The sequence below is a fragment of the Strix uralensis genome, chromosome 1 (assembly GCF_047716275.1).
Source record: "Strix uralensis isolate ZFMK-TIS-50842 chromosome 1, bStrUra1, whole genome shotgun sequence".
Classification (NCBI taxonomy): Eukaryota; Metazoa; Chordata; class Aves; order Strigiformes; family Strigidae; genus Strix; species Strix uralensis.
The window spans coordinates 17,368,224-17,391,478 of record NC_133972.1 but is presented as its reverse complement, the minus strand read 5'-3'; the positions used below and the strand labels follow the sequence as shown (position 1 = coordinate 17,391,478).

At 40.0% G+C, this 23,255-nt stretch overlaps 1 protein-coding gene across 1 annotated transcript in view; it reads left to right on the top strand.

Moving 5' to 3' along the window:
* The first annotated feature begins 9,519 nt into the window (after positions 1-9,519).
* Positions 9,520-23,255, top strand: part of SUSD5 (sushi domain containing 5) — a 41,267-nt gene continuing 27,531 nt past the window's right edge. The window contains exons 1-2 of the mRNA XM_074891309.1: positions 9,520-9,710; positions 17,848-18,025. Of these exons, the coding sequence (XP_074747410.1) occupies positions 9,617-9,710; positions 17,848-18,025 (272 nt within the window). The 5' untranslated portion in view covers positions 9,520-9,616. The remainder of the gene's footprint in view (positions 9,711-17,847; positions 18,026-23,255) is intronic.

Sequence of the window (23,255 nt, the reverse complement as noted above, 5' to 3'; positions counted from 1 at the left end):
TAAGGATAACCATAGAATCACCAATACAGTGACTTGAATGGGAAGATAAGATTGAACTTGTGGTACAACTCTTGATGGGTAAAGAAGGTTGAAACACTAAAAAAATAAGCTTCTCTCTGTTGTGTTCAGAGGCACAGAATATTTGCACTTGCATCTATGTACAGAGCTCTCATGCACTCCTCTCTCCTCCCGTAAGACTGCTTGTCTTAGTAGTAAGTATTGGGCACAAGGTCAACAAATAGACTGAAAGAGTCCAAAAAAGGTCAGTCAGATAAAGAGAGAAGACGAATTGATAAATAAGCTATGACCATAGACCAAGCCAGAATTAGCAGGTCTTATTTTAGGCACTATCTATTGGTCAATAATTCCTTGCTGATTTAAAATTGGCTTTTAGTAAAGTAACTTGGTCAGCAATGCTTCAGCTACTGAAATTAAATTATATTTATTGTATAATTAAATAGTGGTTTATTTGTTCAAATATTTTATCAGATACCTTTCTAATTAACCTTCCTATTCCATAACCTTTTTTTGGCAAATATTGAGCTTTAAATCTAGCTTCATTTCATGCTTTAGAGTGTCTTTTTCATAGATTTACTGAAACATATCACATGCTCATGAGGCACACAGAAAAAATATCAAAAGTTCTCCAAGTGGGAAGCCTTAGCCACAAATCTAATTTTGGAGGTATCAGCATATGATGAGGTCTGCAACATTAGATCCATGTCTGGAAATCACCTATTGCCAGGTCCTGAGTTGCAGAAATAAAGAAGCAAGGAAAATATTTCTCCTTTTTTCTCTCCCTCCCTCCTTCTCAGACACCCGCACGAGCACACCCACCCACACATGTGTGTGTGCATGCACGCATGCACGTACGCACAAAAAGCTTCTGTTTTGATTCAGTTCTGCCAGCTTCTTTGTACAATTACAGATTGCAGATGTTCCAAACTTTAGGGCAGGGTTCAACTTCATTTGCAAATGAAATATATGATTTATATATATATAAGAAAATAAATTAGTCATCTCCTCAATAGCAATATTCAACCCCTGGACTGGCCTAGGAATCCAGAGTTATTACAAATTTCCTTCTACTTACAGAGCTAAAATGATCAATTCTTTGAGGACAGACAGTGTTGATTTCTCTTTCACCAAATGAGGGAGAATACTTCTTTTCTTTTTTAAATGAATATTTTAATATCAAAAATATCCTGGCTACTTCCACCGCTAAGAGTACATGTTTTGATGTCAGTTTAAATTTACTGGAACAACATATATATTTTCATTATTTTTTTACCTACTAATAATCCACTAACATTTTTGTAGCGGGTAATAAAAATTGATGGTTGCAGTGTTAGCAGCCTTGAATTTGTGGCAAGTTACCAGTTACAATTTCTCACATTATTCAACTCAAACCCATTTGTGAGAGCTGACCAGTTCAAGGGCTGACATTAACTCATAGACTGTTAAGACCGGTTACTGATTTTGGTACACAAATTAGGTTGCTGCCCAGCCCCAGTTGTCATTACGGCTCGTAGGGTGTACTTTAATAGCTGTTTAAGTGTGAGTCAGCTCCTGACGATTGGGCTTACTGCAAGGATGGAAGTGTAGTGAACTTTAGCTGTTGTGGATGGTATTTGACAGGTAGTGTGATATGGTTTGAATACTGTGTATCCACTTTCCCTGACACAAACTGAGGTGTTCCATTGAAAGGGAGAAGATGCAAGTTGGTGTTCCCAAAGTATAACCTCGCCATTGTAAAACTGATGGCAGGTAGGTCTGCTGTTTTAAGTTACTTAGATATTTGATCTTCTTTGAAACAACATTCTCAGTATCATCATACAGCCCAACCCAAGTGCCCCCTGCTCATACCTCTGAACCCCTGCTAACCATCACCTTGCACAGGACCCTGACACTGGCTTTGAATCAACTGTGCTTTTCTTGGCCCTGTGTCTGTCCAGCAAATCCAGCTCTGCTTCTTCAACCTCCCTCCCCCCACCCCCACCCCCCCTCCCCCTCAATTGCTAAGTGTCAGCATGAGACTCAGAAGCTGAAGACTTGGAGAAAAGATGGAAAAGAAGATGCAGGAGAAGAGATTGAGAGGAACCTGATATATTTTCTGAGTAGATGGAAAGCCACACTGTGGGCAGGGATGTGGGGGGGGCATTGAGAAAACAGAAATCAGGCTTCCCTAGCCTAAGAGCTAAAGAGCTTGATCTTTTTCTTTCTATCCTCCTTCTTTCCATGCTTCAGTGCCCCAGACTCCCACAGTAGCTTGGTACCATCTGCCTCTGTATTATGAGCTTTTCCGCTCTACTCTCTCTCATGCTAATTCCTCCAATGATTGATCTTTGAATAAAACCCTACGCATGTCATTCAGCAGCTTTGCACTCCCAGATGCTCAGTTCCACTCTCCTCAAGTACCTGCATATCTTGAGGAGATCACGGAAAGTTGTGAAAGCTAAGTGTGCTAAATGGAGAAAAGGAAGATGGGGAGTGTGAAAGGGTATTTGCTTCCCAAATATGAATGAGTGTTCATGACAAGAAGGACTCAAAGCTTCTTCAGCGGTATCCTTTCTCATATTCTCTATTGTCTTACCAAAAAGTTGTAGCGATCTTAATAATTGCATGGTTGGCTTGTGCAAGGAGAGAAGGCATTTCAAAGACTGATATCAACAGCCATGCCTTCATCTCCCTGTACTCAGTTCTGCTGAGTTAGGAGACATGACATTATCCTAACTTCTTCAGTGTGTTTGAGCCATGTCATTTTCCCCAAGTGGAATTAGGAAAACACAGCACTTTAGAGTTCGCGTAAAACTACTTAAAAATACCACTGTTTAAGTGCAAAGCACTATCAGAAGTTCTTGCATATGATTTGCAAAGTGTCCAGGCTGAAACAAACTTACATTTCATGACTATAACTTGTCTGGTTAGTGTGACAGTCTGCCATAGAAAAGTTTTGCTTCAGCAGAGCCCTGTGCTCTCTTTTGCTCAGCCACGCATTCCACCTTGACCTCGAACTCCAGGCACAGAGGTGAAGAACTTTCTCAGTTGAGCTTCACTGAAAGGAGCCCTTGGTCATATCCCCAGCAGCTGAGAATGTGTGGAGTGGATAAGAGCCACAGGTTGAGCCTCATAAGCATGCAGTAAATAAATTTCAGTTGAACTGGTTGGTATTGTAAAATGCTGGGACTTAGGTGGGCTGTATTTCAGAGGTCTGTTGTTTAAATGACTAACCTGCTCCCAGGAGGCATAAAAAAAGTCAAGTCAGTTTAGCCAATATGGAAATTTTTGACCATTTAGCATCTGACTAGTTAGTTACTTTTAAACACCAGCTGGGCTTTCTGGCAAAGTGACCTGTCTATAACACAACATCCTTTCCTGTGTCACATGCAGCACTAGAGGGCAGAGCTAACAGCTAATGAGAAATTAAGGGTGCCTTAAGGTCCAGGGAACATACGTTCTAATGCAGTTAAACAAACTTTTAGGAAATAGCTGGAGAAGGAGGCTGAGACACAAAAGCCGAAATATTAGGTGACTGGTAAAATAAATGGCAAATTAATTGCTATGCTGGAAGCATGACAAACACTACAACCATGGCCTTGCATATTCCCCATAGCCCTGGTTGGGGGCATTTGCAGCTCTGAGAGATGCAGTTTCCAGCTTTCTTCAGGCCTCCTTCTCCTGTATTTGCAAGGGTCTGTTTGCAAACAGGAGGACTAGACCCTTTGAAAGCCAAATCTGAGATGCTGGAGCACAATTCTGCTGCAGGAAGACAACTCCATGCAAAGTGCCACATGCCAGAGAGGTGACACCTTATACATTTCCTGGGGCTGGACTCTTCCTGGCAGGGGTGCTCTGGCCCTGTGGTATTCCTTTGTCTCCGTGCAACGGGAATTCCCAGATGGCTGGAGGGGCTCAGGGTGGGAGTGAAGCTGTGGAGATCTATGATAAATGCTGAAGTTCAGCTGTTGCTTGTTGGACCACATTGACCCTGTGTGTCCAGGTGAAGCATATCTCAGAGCAATGCCTGCAGCGCAGTGGGTGCCCGGCTTCAGAGGAGACTCCCAGCATCAGTGAGACCCCTAGAAAGGGACTGTTTTTTCTCTGGTTGTTGCCCAGGGACCATGAGAAGATGAGTCACATCCCATGCTTGCTCATGCCGCATGTCCCCAATGTGATGCAGTCAGCAGCTATCAACTAGGTAGATGCAGGTAGCCTTGAATTTAATTTAATTGCTCTTTCTAATCTAACTGAAGACCATGGCTGGTGAAGGTTAGAGGGTGTGAGAAAAGGAGGGTGAAACAGTGAAATGGGAGTGATTCATTTGTAGGCTGAAGAGGGAAATCCAGGCAAGGTATTAGATTCTGTCTCTACCCAGATTTTTACAGATGCCAACAGAGACTAAAAAGAAACCTTTTGGCTAAACTTGAGTACTTTTTTACACTGGTGCATAATTTTCACCCATTAAAGTGCTGCAAGATTTTTAGAAAAAGAAGAAAGTGAAAATTATCACACCCCCCCCAGCCAAATAACACCAACCAAAACCAGCCAGATGTTTGGTTTACCTCTGTTCATCAGGAAAAGAATGGAGTTAATTTTGTATATCACTAATATTATGGCTGCCATTTCATAGCCGCATATCTTCATTCTTTTCTTGAGACTGCTCAGTCTTCAAGAAATGAAGTGTGAGTTTTACAGTTTACATGGCAATGATTTATATGAGGGTCGTGGCCTGTCACATGACAACGCCTGACCCCACATAACATGATGTAAGTGTAAGAATCACACTCTTTCTCAGGGTCAGCAGCACCATTACACAGGTCCCTGTGTTCAACACACCACCCACAAAGCAGGGCATATGCCTTTTCCCTTTTTTAATTTTTTTTTTTTTTTGTCAGCTCCCTGAATTACTTTCAGGTAGTTCTGCACGTTTCTACTTTTTCATTTAATTAGGTGCAAACACTCTGTATAAATAAAATAAAAAGTTCCCTGCAGCTAGTAGACTGTTGCAGACTGCCAGACACCGAAAAATGTTTGTCTCTGTTACTGTTGCTTAATAATTCACATTTTATAAACAAAGAAATCTTTCTCTCCCTCTTTTTTCTTTCCCTTTTCCAGTTGGCTTTTGGGGGTTAGAAGCTTGGATACAGCTGCAGAATAAGTTTGGATCCCAGTATACAGTAGGTGTACTATCCGTGAATACAATAGGTGTACAGTACTACCAAGGTTTCCTGCCTGCCTTTCAGTCGCACAGACTCCGTATCCTTTAGGAGATGTCGGTCATTGCAGTGCTTGTATGTAAATGCTATATCATCTGTTAGGTATTTCAGATCCCTTTACATGGTGCTTGGCAAGCTGAGCCATAATTCTTTATGTCCTGTTTCTAGCAGCAGCTCAAGTCATAGACTTCAGGAAAGCAGACATCCCCCATAATAATGATATGATACTACAGAGGTATCTTTAAAGAAACTTATGTTGATTTACTAAGAGCATATCAGAATGGTGCATAAAGTTGGTTATCTCCATTTATATGTAACGAGAGACAGAGTCTGAAGAGGTTGTGCAGAGTTACAAGTTGATGTGTTAGTAAGCTGCAGAACCCAGATCCTCTTGGTTTCCACAGTTCTCACCACTGTCACTCGGAGGAGCCATCGCCAACATGTCTGGCCTGTAGGAAATCAACTGTTTCATGACATTTATATATATCAACTGGTATCTGAAAGGTTGGGTACGATAACTCATACGTGGGCATGGATCACCACAAATGGTTATGGAGTTATCCAGAAGTGCCATCATTTTATGCAGGCTCTGCAGCTGAGTGTAGGGCACATAGAATGGTGTATGCCTTAGTTATTTCTGTATTTATCTCCTTTCAACTTTGTCTAGAGACAGTACTTCAGAAGTTCCAGACTGTATGATAGATTCTGGTAATCATGCTGGTTAGAGCAATTTAGTCACCACCTTGCTCACATATTAATGTGGATCTCTTTCTTTAACAAAGAATTAAAATTTAGGATGATAAGTAAACCTAAAGCCTATATTCCATTTAAATTCAGTCATTTAAGCTGAATTATGCAGACCATCAACATCTGAAGCTATTGCATTATCTGGAGAAACAAGTTAAACAGAATCTCATACTTTAGTGACAGAGAAGAGAGGTATCTTTTTCTGAACAGAAGCTTTATTTCTATTGTGCTTTATTCTGATATGAAAAGTGACCTTTCCTATGACTTTTCAGTGTTCTTCAAAGACCAGATTCTTTGCCAGCTGCAGCACTTTAACAAGTCTGCCAACATCTGCCCAGCTTGGCTTGAGATAACAACTGTTTCTGAGAGCGTCTGTTTGCTCAAGGCCTTAGGATCCTAGGTCTTTATCTTGCAAAAGCTTAAGATCATGTGTTAGAATTTGCAGAATTGGAGCCTTTACATCTATAAAGTTTATAGTATATAAATTTTTAATGACAAAAAGTAAATATTCCTAGTAGTAGATACGAAGAGATCAAATACAATAATCTCTGTTGTGAATACACATGGTTCCTGTTTTCAAATGTGTCTTTGTTCACTTATATTTCTTTTAGGTGTTTTATTTAGTATTAAAAATCCACTCTAATTGAATGACATATTCCAGATGTAAATGTATATAGATGCTCTTCAGGTACTAGATGCCCAAACCATTTTTCTGTGCTTCACAGCACATGAGTGGTTTGTGTGTGTACATTCATATGTGTATGTATGTACTTTATGGCCCAGTGCCTTCACATGTTTTACTCCCTATGTAAAAGTTTGCATATAGTGAAGCACTGTTTTATAAAATATCACCGTTGGCACATCCACTACTCCCAAGGAGGGCAAGATCTATGAGTTGTGTAAAGCCGGACATACAATTAATCTTTTGTAATGTGTCATAATACATTGTACATCACACACTGAATAGTTTGACAAATATGTTACTGTAGTGCTATGAATGCCAGAGGTTCTGAGCAAAAGGTTATATCTGTTCCTAACCATCTTAACTTCCAGATCTCATTTTGAGTTTTTGATTCCAAGAATTCCAAAATCTAAAGGCAGGATTTTTGCCTGGTTAATGTTGATTTCAATACAAACCAATGCATACATCATTTCAGTAGAAAACCTAATCTGCTTAGCTTTATGTAAATCTTCCAAAATACACTAGAAGCAGGGATTTTTGCCGATAGAAATATTAGATTGGAAGGACAACTCTTTGGCACTGAGGTACTTACCTTCTAGGAATTAATAACTGGTGAGTGTCCTTACCTTTCCACACTTACAGACTTTACAGTTGAGATGGGATGACAAGAAGCCAAGTCATTCTATGAATTGTTCATGCCTTCAGAAAGGAACAGATCCTGTGGTCTGCTGCAATTCTTTAAAATCAGTAAGATGTGTTACTCAAGAATACAAGCTGAGATTTTCCAAGACGGGAGCCAGAGTGGCAACATGCCTTTACATATATCAACACAAGGAAATGATCCAGTTATAGAAAAACTAATCCAACAGACCTTTGGAATTTTAGATGGAAATCCGGAAGATACTGTCCTTTCCTCCAACTGCTTTGGCCAAACTCATGAGGACAGCAAAGAGCCAACAAAGTCATTAACCCTATGACAAGTGTCAAGGAAACCTGGAGCTATTGCTGTGGTCATGTCAAGTCTCTGTTAATGTCTCTGTCTTGTAATTACTTACTCCGTTTCATGGAATCTCTTTGCTATCTCACTAAAAACCTGTCTCATGTTTTTATGCCCACTGATTTTTAAAATAGGGGTGGAACTATTGGTGTAGAGGGTTAAAACTGCATTTTGTGCCATTAGTTATGTCACTAGTAAAAGAAACACAAATAAATTCAAAGAATGCTACAATTTACTGTTTCCTTTTCTGTCACGTTGTATGTTAATTTCTGTTCCACAGAACATAGTTTCCATCAAAATGAAATGTAGTTACTTAGTTACATTACATCAACCGTCCCATGTTAAGGATGGAGTGAGCAAGAAACTGCCCATCCTTCTAGGTCTGGAGGTGTTCCTTACAAGTTAGGCTGGCGAGGCAATGGGAGGAAACCTGCTACCACCCCTATTCTCTGGAGAAACAGAAAGTGCAAAGCTGTCTGAAAGCATTCAGCATGTACATTCACATGCCATGCATGGGTATAAAGAAGGGGAAGAAGGCTATGATTCCTTAAAAGTCAACAGGTTCAGAGCATTATTTGCCTGAATTCATCAAATGAGGGTATTTTTAAAGCTTTCAGTATTGTGGTGTTACTCGCTTCCTTGAATATCATATACAGAAGTTCCTGATCTTGAGTCATTTCCGTCAGACCGAAACCAACATTGGGCACCAGGTTCATCATTAGCAGAAGATGCCTGCAGCTGCCTACCAGCACCTTGCCATGTGGGGCACCGGGGCCTCTGGCAGTGAGGAGGGTCAGGTCCTTACTTCTGTTCCTGGTGGCTCAGAGTTTTTAGCAGACTGAGCGTTTTTTGCCCAGCTTTGAATTTCTAAGGGAAAAAATTTTAAGAAGCTGAAATAAAAGCAAAATAGGATGGGAATATGAAAACAACATTTCTGAGCCCGCTCAGTTCCAACAGCAACACAAAACTATTCCATTTATATATTTAGCAAAATAAATCCTGGCATCACCACCAATATATTTCCTCTTATTGTGGGAGTTTCTTTTGAGTTGTGTTGGGACAAATATAGGACGAATGAGAATAAGGGACAGACGTCAGTGCTGTAAGTGCTATTGGGAGCTGGAAACTCCTTTCATCAGCTGCTTTCAGAGCGTTCAAACCTGACCAGCACCATTCATCTGGGCCAGAAGTGCTGACAGAGACCAGCTGACAGACTCCCACTTCGACCTTCAGTTCTTCATGCCCACCCCGACGCTGGGATCTGAAATAGCAGGATTAACCCATCCCAACCCCAACCTTCAGGGAGGCTTGTCTGCCAGGGTCCCATGCCCTTTGCCACCTTTCCTCAGCCCTTACCTGAAAACCATCACTCTTGCTGCAGCAACCCCTGACCTGCCACCGTCAGCAGGGTGCCGCTGACTGATTTCATGTTGCAGAGAGAAAACACTCCCCACGTCTGAATCCATCCCACCGGAGAAGCACAGCTAAGCCCACAAACTCACCGCGTACCAGTGCCAGCTATCTAGCTGCCCTTCTCCTCTCAGCCAGGGGTTTCTTCTCCTCGTCGCTTGTCCTTTCCCCCCCCTTTTCTCTCCCTCCTGGCTTTTACGTTTCTTCCACCGTGATCCATTAGGTATTTACCGACAGGGTAATGTAACTTTTCACACCGGCTCTCTGCGTGCACTGCCCTGCAGACTGGGCTGGATAAAGCCTCTCCCCAACCCCAGCTGGCTGGACATCTCCCCCCCACCTTCCCCTCCCCTTCACACTAGCCAAGCCAAGGATTCCTCTCTCCCTCCCTCTTTCTTTTTCCACCCCTCCCGCCTTCAGTGTAAACCCAAGACGCAGGATCCTGCCGAGGGAAAGCGCTCCTTGAAATCACCACCGCAGACCCCGCTGTGAAAGTGCAGAGGAGGAGAGAGAAAAAGCCTCGGCAGCCAACCTCCTGCGGCTGAGGGCTTTGCAAGCAGGGCAATGGCTTCAGGCTCTCAGAGATTTTCTCTCACCTTTCTCCAGGGCGTGGGATCTGTCTTCTTCATCCTTCAGATCATCTCTGTTCAGGCTGATGGTGAGTCCCCAATTCAGTTTGGCTGAGTTGCTATGGCTGGAATGAGAGCTGTATGTTGAAATGTGTTATTGCAAAAAAAAAAAACCCAACCTTTTTTTTTTTTTTTTCAATAAGAAACTTAAATACACGCCCCAGTTTGGGTTAGGAAACGTCTGATTCAGAGGTTTTTGAGACTCTACAAATATCCTGGGGTTAAGCAGAGAAAGGAAATAAGATCCCAGAAGGCTAAGATTATTTTATTACAACAAAATGACAGGATAGTGAACTTTTCCAGAGGAAATAAGAATAATAAAACAAAGTCAGAACACAAATAAGAAGACTCAGCTATATTTCAGGAGAGCTCGCCTTATAATTAAAAGTATCTTTTCTCCAAAGAACTTCCCCATCTGCCCACTTCAGATGTCCCCCAACATCAATTTATACGGGCAGGTACTTGAGGAAGGGCAGACAAGAAGTCAAAGGCTTTTATAACCTTTTCTGTTCGGTACCACACACGCGGAAGATGACTGCTCACCTTTCTGCATGTGAGTTTTGTCTGCACTTCATTGCTGAGGGACGTGATCAGGACATGAATTTGGCTGAAGCACCAGCTGCCAGTTACTCTGAAATGGGACTTTTTTTACTCGCTGAAGATAATCCTGAATAGCTGCACCCCTTGAAAGTTTCCAGTAGCCTATTGCCCTTTTAATGATTAAGCCTGTAGTAATGATGAACAACTTGCCTTAGCAAAAACATGATTTATTTTTGAAACAACTGTGTCTTTTCTTGGGAGAGCAATGCTGAATGGCCACATTTTTTCACTTTCACAGCTGCAATAGATTTATGCCTGATCTCAGGATTTTTTTATTTCGATACACTAATCCTTTACCATTGATGTTTGCTGCATTATTCCAGAGAACAGATCTTAAACATTATAGGGCAATAAAAACATCTTCTTTTTGTTCTCAGAGTATTTTTCCTCTTTAATCTAAATTTATTTCAGCTTGATGACAAAGTTTGGCAAACGAAAGGGAGAAAATTAATCTTGCCTGCACGTTTCTACCACTTTGTGTGAAATACCATTTATACAACAGAACCCTGTCTTGTAAATTTGAAGAAAATTACTTTTCATTAAGAATAAAGGAAGATAAATGTGTCAGGCAACTGCACTGTGTTGCAGTAGGCAAAACTGCGATTCTGATTTTAGGAAATACTCCTTCCCTAGCAAAATGCCTCTGAAATGAGGAAAAAATATGCATACCCGTGAATGAGGGTTCTCCGCAGAACTTAAGAAAAGGGAACAGGACAGGAATAATTAATTTCCTTTGCTAAGAGTGCTTCATCTGAAGAATTCCCTTATATTTTCAAGAGCACCTTCCAATTTGTATTATTTCTATATTAATGGCATCTTCTTGTTTCCTAAACAGACATCCTCTAAAAGAGAAAAGGAAAAAAATGTTGGAGATCATTTTAAGGCAGAGTTTGTGACAGATTTTAATTGTCATTCAACAGTTTGTCAAATTTACTTCACACATGGTATAGCAATTATAAGAATTAAAGGGTAAAATATCTGAAGTACATTACAGTTGTAGAGCATTATTATAATACTGTAGTTTCCATTTTTGTTTAACTTCTAAGTATCATTGTGAAAAATGTGCAAGTCCTCTATTAACATGCTCTTCAGTGTGTTCTCCTAATATTAATATTCAAGGAAACAACTGTAATGCTGTCCTGTAAATCATCTGGCTTATTATACATTGATACAGAAGGAAGCACAATGTGAGCTTTAAAATTTACCACTACATGTAGGCTTCTTCTTAAGAACATCTGAGAGTATGAAACAGGATTAATACTTTGTTTTATAACAGGTTCTGGCCTGATCCAAACAGGAAACCACCTTCTCATTTGTTTAAGTTGTAGGTGAAGTACAATTGTGCTACTCTCTTAATACACGCAAATGTCACTTAAATGCCAACAGACCATATGTGTCTGGGTGACACATGTGTATGTATTTGTTATTTGTATTTTTATTTGTATTTGTTATTTTTAACTAAAAGTAACTGACTGTTTTGCAAATGACTGAATAGATTTTGAATTCACCTTGTAAAAATCCTGTGAAATTCTGTTACAGGCAAACCTCCGAAATTGGTTACAATTTATTTCCCTAAGGCAGACTTTTGCTTTATTATCTCACACACAAATAATGACAGAGAACAGGCCATAAAACTAGAGACCATTGAGGTCTAGTGAAGGTGTAAAGCCTCGCAGCTTCATTGATCTCTTTTGACTAGTATGTACCACAGCACTGATTGCTGTAGTGCAGTTAGACTCCAGAAAGACCAAGGTAAATGCTGAAATAAAAGATGGCTTTGTTTCACTTTGCAGTTTTTTTACGATTGAGATGTGCTTGCTCATAGTCATTGAGGTCGGGGTCAGATGGACAGAAGGCTCCTCAAGGGCTTGTTCCTGCTCTGACATACCATGGTGTGCCACTACTGTTAGTGCAGTTACTGGAGAATAATAGAGGTTGTCGTGACAATATAGGTTGTTGTGACAGGTCTCAATTATACCAGTGCAAATGCAGGCTTTTTAAAATTTCTTTGCATTTGCGCTGAAATAGGACAACAAGGATGCGGCTTCACACATACTGCCCAGGAGTCACCCCTGCTTTTTCTGACTCCCTCTTCTGTCTTTTCACGGCTGCTAAAATATCCATACGTATGAACCATAGGTTTCTGTGGAGTACTTGCTCTGAAACAGAGCACGTCAGGAGAGAATGACGGCGATTAATCTAAGACACTCCTGAATTGACAAAAATGTGCTAGTTGCAAAACTTTACTAATCGATCCAGAGTGGAGTTGGTCTGTTGGCTAAATCTGGATTACATGGAAGATCTACTGGTCAAGCCAGTCATCTGGTAGTGACCATGTGTGGTGACCACAGAGGTTGCAAGTGGAAGGATCCTGAATCCAAAAAGCTAGGTGAGGATCTGAGATACATACTTCTGACCTAGAACCAGATGTGTCTGATGTGAAGGGTATGAAAAAAACGTACTATACTCTCCTTTGGTTTCCTTTTTGCAAAGAAAAGGGAAAAAGTATGCTTTTTCTCTTCTCTCTCTAGACACTGGCATTTGAGTAGCAGGTGTCTAAGCATTACAGGCTCCCGCTTGCAAAACAGCACGTATTCTTGTATGTTGCAAAAATAAATGCATAAACGATTCCAACTATTTGATCCTAAAGCATGTAGTAGAATTAAAGTTTAAGCTCAAACTGATTTTAGCTGAAGAGAAACTCAAAGGTGACCCCCCAGTTTTGCTGGTTTTCTGATGATGTAATACTTTAAGCAATTTGAATTAAATAAGACATCATTCACTTCAGTTTCTTGCAGAAATAAACTCTACATTCATGAACACTAAGCAGAACTGGTAATTACCCAAATCTCTTGTCTGTAATTGTACAGTTTTACTGAATCCTCCACCCTTACTAATACAATCAAGGCCATTGTTGCATACAGCCATAGAAAGGGAAATTAAATTGCTCTTGAAGTCCAGAAGCGACCTTCCCTTCCTCTTCTCTCTTCTACCTCAATTTGAAGTTTTTAACATTTAAGTAAAAATAAATTAGACTACACATTTGCACATCTTTCACCACATTTATTTTGTTGAAACTGATTAGGTTTTATCCTTTGAACTAGTAAGTATCATGTCATGAGATCAGCACACTGGGCATGTCTTTTAAAGTACTTTCATTTTATATTATTCGTGAGAGACATTTTTATTTCAAAGTATATATTATTATGCAGTTTTATATTTCTTCTTCAAGCATGATGCAAATCCTGCTGAAGACATGGAGATCTTTGAACTCATTTCAGTGGGCTTTGAACTGTGCCTATACACCTCAGAAGAGCCTCTTTTTTTATCTATTACTGCATTAGAATAAATTAACCAAATTCGGTCTTGGTAACCAAGAAAATTCTTCTAATTCCACTGAGATTCCTAACAGCATGAAGAAACAGGTTTTGGGCTGCTTTTATTTTTGAAGAGTCCCTTTTTTGAGCTTCCATATATCTGATTGTAGACAACTCTTCAGTCTCGAAAGCATAATAAGGTCCAGTTGTTAGAAGCTGAGTTTAACAAAATTTGAAACTGGAAATAAGGTGGAGTGAGAGTAATGAACCACTGGAACAGTTTACTATAAAGTGTGCTGTAAAGTCTCCGTTACTTGGAGTCATTAAATCATGACTGGATGCCTTTTGAAAAGTCATGGTCTAGTTCAACCATGAATTTTTGGACTTGATGGTGGAATTACTGGGGGAAAACTACAGTCTAGTTATGCAGGAATTAAACAAAGTGATAAAAATGAATCCTAGACACCCTGAGATTGATGCTTCTATGGGTGTGTTTTCAATCAGAATATATTGTGGTACTCTTAAGTAAAAACTATATTCAGCTATTGCCTGTTTACAAAGTTCTAGTGACAAACAATCATAAAAATTATTCTTTTATCGATATATCAAAATACAATCAATATTCTGTAATAATAGTGTTCAGGTGATGGTAGAGGCTAGAGACATAATACAGGCTAGGTATTAAAGAAAGACTCTCCTTGGTTTCAAGTGTGATTTTTTCTTCAGAACTATGTATCCAGCTGTTAATTAACAGTTGGAAGAATTATGTCTTATTGTTTATGTCTTAGCATTGAAGTTAAAACATTTTCGCTGGTGGGAAACTTGCTAAACTCAAGATGTGCATTAAGACTCCTGAGAAAGACTACCTTGCATGGATTTTTAGCTTGAGCTTGAAATAAAAGGGACTGGCTTTGTTTAAAAAGGCCTCAGAAAAGTACGTAGAGTTTTGAGAACAAACGTCCACACCACCTGTCCCATCATCACATTATGGGAATCCAACGTTATGGGGCAGAAATGAAGGGAGAGAGTTGAGAGGGAGATCAAACAAGGGGGCTCTTCAAAGGTACCACAACCAAAGGCATACTATGTTCCTTTATCCTGTGCCTTATGGAAATATAGAACAGTCTCGTATTTAAAATTGCATATTTAAAACAGAATGACAATACATTTCTTGATACTATCTCAGAGAGAAAACTAATTTTAATTACACTGTCGTAATGTTCTAGAGAGAAAGGTGACACCATTTGAACATTTCACAACGCCAATACAAAAAATGACTGTGATATTGTCAAGTATGTGAGACAAACCTTTTTTAAAAAACCTTTCATTGCGACTGGCAGTGATAAAAATTTCACAGATACTTAACCAGGACACATAGATCCCCAGCTTGAAAAAGATATCACTTTTGTGATAAAAAGTGAGAAAAATTGAGTACATTAATATCTCAAGCATGCCACTGTAAGGTGCAGAATTCAATTTCAGTGTTGTAGTCTTATGTACTTAAGGGAATTTCCCGTTTTGATATGCTTGTGCATTTTTCCTATTACCATGCTAGCGTGTCTCCTGTATTTTTTTCCTGTAAATGCCCCTCAGTAATGTGACACAGCTCAGGATACTGGGGATCCAGCTATTCCATTGGTCAAGCGTCTGATAAGTGAATCTTGCTTGCTATTATATTTTCTAAGTAAGAAACTAGACAAAAACAGCTGTCACATCTTAAAACCAGGTCAGATAGCCATAGAGCTCCTAAAGCTTTGAAGAAGATTCCCAGGTCAGTCTGGTAAGCAGGTCAGCCTTCTTTATCCGCCTCTGGCTAACCAGAATTTCCTATAAAGCAGTTCACTGTAATTTTCCCAACCAGTAAGTCCTTCCTAGCTTACCCTAAAACCTATTTGGCTATGTAGTTTGGACATTCCAGATACCTTTTTGAAGGACGAGACTGTTTTGAATCAGCATCTTCATAGTTTCTAGTAAAAAGTTAATTTATTTTAAGTGCTAGCAAACACATAACAGTAGTTAAGAAAAGCTGTCTCAGCCTCAGTCTTGGCCAGCTAAACTCCTCTAAAAATGTAATTGTTACTTACTAGTAAAAAGACTTAATTATGATCTTAATTTCTTCTAATTATATTTAGATGGAACTTGATCCTTAATGATCTTCCTTTCTTTAAGTCTTCTAACTGAAATACTAATAGCTGCAAAATAAGGGCTACTGCAATGTCAAACTAACATTTATGATTTCAGTCAGATGCTACAAAAACTTGACCTATATGTCTTTGATGATGCATCTCAGTCCTGACAGTCAAATGGTGAAATATAGAATGTGGACAAGTTTTTATTTGGGACAAAGCCTCAGTAAAGCATTACACTTAAGCCCTGCTTACCTTTATGAAACAAAGTTGTTCTGCAACATAAGGATGGTGGTTTAAAACCAATCATCTTTCTGCTTATATTATCTCTCTCCCTATGCCATGCAAAATTCACTATGTCTATTCATGGCTTTGGAAACAGCAACCTACAGTAGTCTTGTGCATTATTTGGGACATTTTGCAAAGAATCCTGATGTTCTGGTACTTAGGACTGTAGAGGCTTGCTTTTTTCACTGCTCTGTGTAAACTCCCGTGTTATAATTACAGTTCATGTTACTGATTATAGTTGAGAATCAAGAGATAATGTAGTCTAGTGGTTAGGACATTGATCTATGCTTCTGGGTTGCATTCCTTGGTCAGCTACTGTTAACTGCCTGAGAAAATCACTCTGGATACTCTGAATTCCTGTTCCTTCTCATCGCTGCTTGTCCCGCTTATTTAAATTGCTATCTGCACAAGTCAGGGTGGCTTCTTACTGTGCGCGTGTAGAATTCCTGCTGAAGTAGGAATCTTCATCAGGACCCATCTGTGCTTGCTAGCTAATGTAAACAGAAATGATGTATTTACTTGAAAGTAACTGCATTTTTATTGTAAGAACTGTGATTCTTTCAACGGGTTAAACTGTGCACAGGTGAAAACAGAAAGCTGTCAGGTACAGACCTGCCCCATATCAGTTCCCTATATTTAGGATTAGATTCAGATTTATCAATTTGTTGAATATCGGTGGAGGGGGCACTTGGTACAGAATCAGGCTGAATCAGTCTGAAGGATTTCTAATGTTGGTCAATACATACTATGAGCGTGAAGTTAGCTACATAGAGAACACTCGGTATGTGCTGGAAGCTATGGATTCATATAACCACTACCACTAATCTACTTTTGAAATAAGGCATAATAAACGTTTCCAGGCATTTACTGAATCACCAGTGCTTAAAAGTTGTCTTCCTGCACCTACAAGCAACCTCAATCTGTACCTTTGAAATTTAGAAGGTATTCTGAAGGATGTTATCTTCAGAAAGAAAATACTTATGGCAATTTAAATGTCAGCACTGTAAACTGTCTCATTGTTTATCTTTTTTTCTGGAGACATCCAGCTAATGTGTTTATTCCATAACCCAGTAACTTCTCAAGCTTCATTGCCAAAACCCCAACTGCCCTGTTCCCAGTTGCCAAAACCTCTAACTTTCACCCTTACAGCTTTCACAGTGTTAGATAAATTAAAGTAAAATAAACTGAACTGAAAATAAAAATAACACAAGAAATTGCTAAATTTGTTCTCATGCTCATTCAAAAAAGCCTTCCATTAAGAAAAAATTCTGTCGGTCTTTCCAGAAATATATGAAAACAAAGTGGCTTTGCAGCAACATTTAGGCACAAATTGCCATAGAATTACATCATTTTGATTTTAGGGAATAAGTATAAATCTATTTCTGACATGGAAGACTGGGTTGCAATACTGGCTTTTAGATTTGTGCTTACTTTATAGATGTAACTGGAAAATGCTTAGTAATGAATTCCAGTGTTAGAGCCTACAGGAGATGTTCTGACTTTGACTATATATGTGCATATGAGAGAGTGTCGAGCTTTATCTCTCCAGATTTTAAGCACAGACCTATAGAGGCAAGACAAGCTTCTCATATGGTCTAGGAATGAATAGGGACTTACCCATACTTGCTTTTCTGTTGAACAAAACTAAAAGAAAAGCTAAGACAAAGCTATTTACATTACTGATAAAATTGCTCATTCCAAGAAGTAGGTTGCTCATTAAAGTGAACTTAGCAAAAGCATGAAGACTTTATTTGGTGATAATTTGCAAAATTTTTGTTGAATATGTACTGAGTACAATACCTTGATGAGTGACATGTCCTTTCTTGGTGCTGCAGGGAAAGTGTTTGCGCTTGAGTCCAAGAACAACTCTCAGGGTCTGGATTTAGCTGAAGCTGAGAAAGCTTGTGTTGACCTGAGTGCTCGCTTAGCAACTGCAGAAGAACTGAAAAGGGCTGTTCTGGACTGTTCTTTTGCTGGCTGCACCACAGGATGGCTCGCCGGTGGCTCCACTGGGTAAGGACAACAGCATAACCCTTCCTGAGAAGTATGAATGACAGCTGTCAAGCCAGTTTTCCTCCTTGACTAAGAATATTACTGAAAAACACTGACCACAATTCAAGCACCATGACACATAGCTATATATGCCACTCTTCCCACCAAATCAGTGTTGTGCAGCTCATATTGCAGGGATACAAATATTTATCAGTCTGAGATCACATATTTCACAGATCTGAAGTGCTTTCCTCTTCCTCTTTCCTTCTGAATTATGTCGTCATGGTTCCTTTTCACCTGGCCTGTAGTGGGGTACTGAGCCCTGAAGGAGCTTGCAGGCTGAGGACACAGTGCTGGAGTTAGTGTCAATGCTCCCACTGACTCTGTTATTCTCTCCTCTGTGAGAAGCTCAGCAAACCAAGCTTCTCATGGAAACCATTCACCTGTCTCAGGTATTCACGCATGTCTGAATAGACAGTAGGCATGTTCAAATAAGTATGACTTTAGACGTACTTAGATATGATAACAGACCTGTGGTAGAGAGTTTGCTGAGAAGGCTCTCCAGGGAACTGATATTGTCACTCGATATGCTGAATTGTGTTATTCAAGGTAGCTCAGGTGACTCAACACAGCGCTACGCTGAGCTTTGCCTCGCATTGCAGATAGTGTTGCAAGATGTACTGGCCTGCCACAGCCTCTCCAGGAAGCATCCTTGTCTTTGTAGAGACCAGTTCCAAGCAGGAACATGAAAGTGTCCTGTGGTGGAAACTGCTTCCCTCTGTTTCAGGAGGCTAAGCAGTCAGCCTTCACGAGTACTCCAGAAGTCCCAATGGCTCTCAGTGAAATTTAAGATTTTGAGAGCATATGTCCCCATAGGTGCTAGCTGTATGCCAGAAGCAGCACGGCCCTGCCACTATGCCACTCTGCTGTGGTTGGTGAGGGCTTCCTAAACTCAAGCTAACTCAGACTCATTCCAGTCTTGCACAGGTCCAGCTATGGGGCACTGCACTGGGCCAAGCACCCACATCCCAACTGCCCAGTGTCTTCCAAAATGAAAGTCCTCACAACATGCCTCAGGAACAGGTAGACAGGCTTCCTATTTGACAAAGAGACCAAATCACACAAAATTCAATTTAAAAAACCCAATATGGAGCAGCTGAGGGTTGGCATGAATGTCTCATGTCACCAAAGCTGGGACAAGACAGGAATTACCCAGAAGGAGCATGAGTAGATCCAAAGCCCCTTCTCTCTTTAATCTTTCCTTCATCAGCCTTACCAGCCACAGGCTTAGTGTAACACATATATTCATTCCCTTGAGGTGCTTTACAAATTCTCATGAGTTAGAGGACAATATCTAATCTACTGTCAAAGTTCAACGGTGATAAGATTTCCTTTTATCAAGATACTGTTTCCAAGTTCCCAAACTTCAGTTTATTACTGGATTTTGTGACAGTTATGTTATTTAAGCACTGGTGCTTGTTTGTTTTTAGTGATAAAGTTTCCAAAGGACAGAAAATTGCTACTATTAATGAAATTTAAACAGCTTCAAGCAAAAGCAACTAGTTCCGGTGATCCTTTTTTTTTTTTTTTCAGATGAAAAATTGCTTGAAAATTTATTTGTATGAAATTTTGGTTATTAAAAAAAATTTCCAGAAATCTCTCAGGATATGAGACAGTGATTCTAAACCCTACAAATTTTTTTCCTACTGTACTCAGTGCTGAGATGTCATGCAGGCTGAAGAGCCAAGAAAATATCCATCTCAGAAATGCTTGGTAAAGACGTTGTACAGGTTCTTTACAGACTCTGTATCATGAAAGTAAGGAATGATGATGGGTAGGAGAAGAAACTGTCCCTTTTTTATCTAATCAGTACCACTAGTTAGTCCTGAGAGATCCTCAATTAATTGTTGCAGGCACTGGAGCTACAACTGTTACTAGACCAGCTGTGGACCTATCCATGAATATCTTCAGTATCAAAATTGGATACAGTGATAGTATTGTACCCATCAGACCATGATGATGTGAGAATGCACACATACCGATGGGAAGGAAAGGAAGATTTTTCATCCCTTACAACTTTCCATACTCCATTCCTTCAGTAAACCTGTCCTTAATATAGAAGTCTCTAAACTATTTATCAGAAAGGACATTGTGGGGGCACATCAGCATGCCATTGCTGTGCAGTCACCACATCTGACCTTCACTGGAGAGCTTCACCAGAGAGAATAGTTCTTCAGAGCTGGAATTTGATACTCTTCTCTGGAACTATTTTACCCATGGCTGGGCAAGCACCAGAATGTATGTTACTTGGTTCGCTGAACTGGATATTTTTGACTCTGAGGGAAAACAGGAAAAGTATAAAGCCTAAAAAGGCTATACTGGTTTCCCTGTGAGTTAGTGCAGGTCGGGACAAGGAAAAGAGCAGTTGAGTGCAAAGTATGCAAATGAGACAAAGTTATTCAAGTAGAATATAAAGATTTTCAGAGGGATTAAGATGAATGGGCAAAATGATGACAAACGGATGATATGATGATAATGGTAATACATGCAGGAGAAATATGCAGTCTATTTGAAAATATCTTACAGGCTTCTGATTTACCTCTGTCAGCCTAGGAAAGATATGAGGACATCACTATGGACAGCACAAAGAAAAGCTCTGTCAAACTGCAGCTGTAGTAAAAACAAACAAACAAGCAAACAAAGAGTTGCTAGAAGGCTTAGGGAATGGGATGGGGAATATGAAAAATATATACATATATATATACACATATAGGTCAGTGTAACAGCCTCCTTTGGAATACTATGCATATTACTGTTACCATATCTTAAGAAAGGTACTAAAAGAGGCTCAAAAAAGGGCTCAAGAATGATTAAAGGAATGGAAAAGCTATTAAGAAGGGACTCAAAATATTTTGCTAAACTAGTTATTCAATTTTTAAAATATATCTACAGTTACCTATTCAATACTTAGGGCATTTACTTGATAAATGGAAACATGACAGCAAGGATAAAGGATAGCTGGTAAATAGAAAACCTCAATCCACACTCAGCGGATTTAACAGGGAGAGGGGAAAGCAGGCTCCACAGCATGCCCAGAAGGTTACAGAATCAGGGAAAATGATTTCCAAAATAAAGGACTCTTTGCTGGGCACACCTGGTGTTATTTAACTTGAGGGACCTCCACATCTTTGAATGTGATGGCATGGCCCAGGGAGGGAAGGGATGTCCCCACGTTTGCCAGGCCCAAAACTGTTCAGGACTTTATAGGTTGTATCTAAAACCTTGGATTCCTCCCAGCAGCTGACTGGTGTCCAGTGCAGATCACAGAGCTTTAGTCTAATATTCTCCCATATCTTCTTGGACTGTATACATCAGAAAGGAGATGAATAGGAGGGAACATGATAAAAGAAGTTACTAATTTCAGGGAGAATGCAGTTTGGTTTGTTTATTTGCTGCCTGGAAAGTATCCCAATCTGTCCCCTGAGGAAAAATGGATTAGACGTTGGCAGTAGGAGTAAACACAAACAAATGATGTGAGTGAAGTCATTACAGTGTTGCAGATTTTCTGACACGCTTCAGTTCTCCTTCCACCACATATACTTAAAAATGAACAGGAGCTCTAGCAGAGATGTAAGGACTTCTTCACCTCTAGATCAATTTTCCAGGATTTGCACAAGTCAGTGATTTGTTCATTTCTGATGGCTATTTTATGGTCTTAGTGGATAATTACAATCCCACTCCTAATAGATGTATCCATCACTATTGGCTGTTGTGTCCTTATTATTATTTTTACAGCCAACTTTGAACCTGGAAACCCATGGGAGTTTCTCCTATTATGACTGAGGCACATCACTGAGTCAGCGTGAGCGTGTTTGTACTGCCTGCTCTCTGGGCTATACCTCTTATATGGGCAAAGAGGAGAATTCAGTCTGAAAACTAGCCTAGTTTGTGTGACTGTCAAATTTCTGATGGCTCATATGTAAATATGGATTCATATGTAAGTATGCAAAGATTTTGAGACTATAATGGGACCCCTCTGTTGGATCCAATGAGGTTGTGGCTGCCCAGCACACTCCAGCCTACTTCTTATTGACCCACTGCAGTGACAGTTGCTTCCTCAGCTCTGCTGGTAGAGGTGTTTGTCTCTTGTCTCTTTTAAGTCAGAAGGGAACAGGGTGGGCCACCAGCTAATAGTTAGGGTGTTAAAAACCATCGTTCTGCAGAGAGCGATGCTGGTGGAAGAAGACACCAGTCTGCTGGTGGGGATGCTCATGTTCCACACTCTAACCCACTTCAGTCCCTGCAAATTGGGCTAGCCCAAGCAGCAGGTCTCGATAAATATGATTCACTTCAACTGGTGTAGGATGAAAATTGGTTAAACAAATAGATCCCTGCCAGTAACCTGCCAGGGTGGCTTTGTGGTTTGAGCAGCCTGGGACAGAACCTCTTTCACAGGCATAAGGGGATGTTTTTGTCTTCCGCTTTCAGTTGTTCAGACCAACCCAATTCAGAGTTCAGGGCTGGTTCGCACAAGCAAGTCCCTGTCAGGTCCAAGGGCTTGGAAACTTCTAGAGAAGAGCCTCTGACAAGTAGATAGGGGTAGGAGGATAATGGGTAACGTCTTCCAGCAGCCCAGAAGTAAACCATTTGCAAGTCAGTCCTTACATGTGTAACTTATAAAGCATTACACATTGTTATACTTCAGGAAATGAAATGTTAGGCAGGTCTCATTTGTCAGATGAGCCCTAATAGCTATTTGTACCAAAAATGACACTCTTACGACTTATTTGCATGTCAGACAAGTGAGTCAGTAAAACCAGCAAGCGATCTGCCAGAATATAAATGAAAAAAGGTGGCAGAGTTCTCTGAACTGCTATCTTTTGAGTTCAGATGTCATACTGGAAAACTTTGTGTCAAGTCCTCCAGTGCTAGGCAGCGTGTACTGTAGGGTCCTATGTTCATTTCTGGGGTTTTAGAAATTTGGAAAGTGAACATGACACAATTTTTCTTATGATCAGCCCTGTGCACAGAATATTAGAAAGCAGCTATTTATCTTAGAAATTGTAAACATCTTCAACAGCTCGTATTAAGATATTCATAGCAAATTTACTCATTTCCATCATTTTTCTAGGACTGAAAATCTGAAGCTGCCCTATTCCCTATCCTGTTCCTTATTAGTCTACAAAAGAATGAAGCCATGTATCCCTTCTATAAGGGCTTTGAACCTCTGCATAGACTTTCTGTTCTATGA